The sequence below is a fragment of the Elephas maximus genome, chromosome 11 (genome assembly GCF_024166365.1).
Source record: "Elephas maximus indicus isolate mEleMax1 chromosome 11, mEleMax1 primary haplotype, whole genome shotgun sequence".
Classification (NCBI taxonomy): domain Eukaryota; kingdom Metazoa; phylum Chordata; class Mammalia; order Proboscidea; family Elephantidae; genus Elephas; species Elephas maximus.
Genome location: NC_064829.1, coordinates 114184153 through 114187249, shown reverse-complemented (window position 1 = coordinate 114187249; position 3097 = coordinate 114184153). Strand labels below are relative to the sequence as shown.

The window sequence follows — 3097 nt, the reverse complement described above, 5'->3', positions numbered from 1 at the left end:
CGTCTTAGTAGTTTCCACTCTGTGGATCCCTGGGAGGGGTTCCTGGATCTCACTTGGAACACTCTTGCTAAGCATTTGAGTTTGTTACCTGTTTTAATAAGGCTTCAAGGAAAGGAAACTTTAAAATGTTTATCCCCTGCTGTTGCAAGGTGAATTCCAAGACTTTTGAAGGGAGAAAGAAGAGAAAACAAATTTGCTTCATTAAACTTCCTGCAACCCCCAACACAGCCCACCAAGTACTGGCCCAAGCCTCTGGCATAGACCCTTGGCAGGAAGAAGGAACAACAGACACTCTAGTTTGGAAAATAAAAGAACCAGCCATTTTATTTCAAGACCTTTCAGCTCGCGTTGGAGAGCAGCAGGAATAAATAAGGAAGGGGGGCCAGGGTGGGGGCGGGGGGCTCTATGTCTTGCAGCACATCCCACACTTGGATCTGTGACAGCAGCCGCAGCAGAACATGCAGATGGGGAAGTGGGTGTCTCGGCTCCTTCGCCTCTGGATCACAGACTGTGGGCAGGAACGGGGAGTCGGTGAGGCATGGGCGCAGCCAGGGAAGGGGGGGTGGGTGGCTCGGAAGGGAGTCTTAAGTGGTCTCACCGTCAAGCTGGCCTTGGCTTCAGCTGAGTCCTGGGCCTGGAGGTCTGCAAGCTGTTTTGTCTGCGAAACAAGAGGGTGTTGAAGATGGAAGTGAGCCTGGCAGAGCTTAGAGTTGCCCCTACCCCCTGGATGGCATCCCACTGCTCAGCTGGAATCCTAGGACTGGTCTTGCTTTCTTATTTGTCTCACCTCTCACGGGAAGTTCTCCTACCCCAACACATCCCAGATCTGTCCCTTTCTTTTCCACAGTTGCTACCCTTCTTCAGGACGTCCTCCTCTCTTGCCTGGACAGCGAGAACAGCCTCGTAACAAGTGTCCCCATGTCTCTCCCTCCTTACAATCCATTCTCCACACAGCAGAGTGACTCACGTTATCAGCCAGATCATGTCTCTCCCTGTCTTACAGCCCTTGCACTCAGAGGAGAACCAGCGCCTGCACAGCTGCCCACTGGACTGTGGGTGTTTGTCCGCCGGCCGCGCCTCCACCTCATCTCCAAGTCCCCTCTCCCTCGCTGGCTAAGCTGCCTGACCCTGGGGCTGCCCTGTGTTGCCCTCATCTTCTGCATGGTGTCCCTTTCGCCTGGACCATCCAAGCTATAGCTTAAGTGTCACTTTCTGACAAAGCAGCCTCACTTGACTGCCAGGCCCTTGACTCTAGCACCTAAAGCACCCCCTCCCCCCGCCATGGTCACTCTACCACCCTCTTTTGTTGGAGCCCTGGTGGCGCAGTGGTTAAGAGCCACAGCTGTTAAACAAAAAGGTCAGCAGTTTAAATCCACCAGCTGCTCCTTGGAAACCCTACGGGCAGTTCTACTCTGCTCCAAGTGATTGGGCATCCCCAGCTATCCTCAGGGTCCCCTCCCAAGGGTCTGGGTCTACAGCCCCTGTAGGTCCTGTAGGTTCTCACCTGGTGGGGGAGGACCGAGCCGCTGGTCAGGCTGGCGAGGAGGAGGAGCAGGAGGCAGGCAGCCTGGATCTGAATGTTCATTGCCACTGCGTGTCTGCCTGGCTGTCCTGCTGTTGAGTCCAGGACTTGCTCCGTGTCTGGGGTCCAGTGACAGTCACTTTTATGGGACCTGCTGGAGGGGCGGGGGTGCTGAGCCCCCTCCCCTTTGCCCTGACTCATTTCCAAGAAGGTGGTGGCGCCGAAGAGGTGGAAGAGATAAGCGGGAACAGACGACAGGGAACAGGGTTGTGTCACCCTCAGCCAGTGGAGGTGTGTCTTGGGGGTGGGGCAGATGGGGCCACAGACATGCACCTCCAGCCTGCCACCTGGGGACCCTTTCTCCAACAGGACATCACCCTATTGAGTTTAGAAAAATGTTACTTTTTTTTTTTTCCCGGAAGCCGAACAGCTTGGTGAGCAGAAGCACGGTGGCCCCTCATCCCCTACCTTTCCCAGACACCTACATCCAAGTGTAAGACAGCTGTCACTTACGGGACGCCTCAGGAGTGCCTGGCATAGTTTAGGGGCGCTTCCCACTGCTTTGGGCTCTCTTCACACATGGAGAGTCCCGGAGGAACCCTCGGAGAGCAAGATGCAGGGCGTTTCTACCAGTGTGAGCCTCCAAACTCACGCGGTGTTTTCTAAGTGTCAGCATTGTAAAAGTGGTCCTGCTATCTGAAGAACGAATGTAGGCAGGAACTTTTGACCAAAAAAGACAGCAATAACAGTCACAGCTAATATCTGATGGATGCATCCTATATGCCAGGCATTCCCCTAAGCATGTGTACTGACTTCGGTGTTCACTCAGCTGGCCCCCCTGTTCTCTATAAGCAGCTCCCAGCTGCCCAGGCCACCCTGAGCCCTGAGCTGAATTCAGAGCCCCAGCTGCCTTCTCAGCCACCCAACCCTGCTTCCTCTTAGGAGCCTCCTTAACCCACCATCCTCTGAGACATTTTCTTCACTTTACAGAAGAGGAACTGAAGGCAGAGAGAGGCACTGCCCAAGCTTGCCCAGCCTGGGGCAGAGCAGGAGTTTAGCCTGGGAAGCCCCCTCTGAGGCTGCTGCTGGTATCACCAGGCTTTCCTGCTGCTCAGCAGACACTGCAGGGCGCAGATGTGCTGGAGCTGGCTCTCAGGAGCAGACTGTGCGCATCCCACCTCTGCGTTCAGGGCATCCTTCTGGGGCTTTGATATCAGCCATGGCTGGAGTATTCACACAACAAAGATCTGAACACTACAAACCGGGGCTTTTTTGTTGTAGAGAGCACGGCTTCCCCAGCACACCCCTGGACAGGGATGACCTGAGGCTGCCTGGCTGCGGTGCCTTCATCCTCCACTGAACGTGGCCCACAGCCCAGACCCTTACCCACTCCGCCATCTTGCCTCTCCACCTCAACCCTATTACCTGGCTGGCTGCTAACTATAAAGGTCCGCAGTTCGAATCCACCAGCCTCTCCTTGGAAACTCTATGAGGCAGTTTTACTCCATCTTATAGGGTATGAGTTGGAATCGGCTCAACCGCAATGGCTTCAGCACCAATGCTGTCCAGGAATGA

General features: G+C 54.9%; 1 protein-coding gene across 1 annotated transcript; it reads right to left on the bottom strand.

Annotated features, from left to right (window-relative positions):
• Window positions 1–321: 321 nt before the first annotated feature.
• On the bottom strand, window positions 322–2048 carry HAMP (hepcidin antimicrobial peptide). Its single transcript, XM_049901276.1, has 3 exons — window positions 1505–2048; window positions 599–658; window positions 322–508 (listed from the first exon to the last, which is right to left on the bottom strand). The coding sequence occupies exons 1-3, from the start codon at window positions 1721–1723 to the stop codon at window positions 404–406; spliced, it is 384 nt and encodes a 127-aa protein (XP_049757233.1). The 5' UTR covers window positions 1724–2048; the 3' UTR covers window positions 322–403.
• Between the last annotated feature and the right edge of the window lie 1049 nt (window positions 2049–3097).

Bases quoted from the DNA above. Each gene is read 5' to 3' on its own strand.
- HAMP (XM_049901276.1), bottom strand. From the start codon at position 1,723: ATGAGTCAGGGCAAAGGGGAGGGGGCTCAGCACCCCCGCCCCTCCAGC. The intron at 659-1,504 runs GTGAGAACCTAC...CTTGTTTCGCAG, and splicing joins GCTCGGTCCTCCCCCACCAG to ACAAAACAGCTTGCAGACCT. The intron at 509-598 runs GTGAGACCACTT...TCCTGCCCACAG, and splicing joins AAGCCAAGGCCAGCTTGACG to TCTGTGATCCAGAGGCGAAG.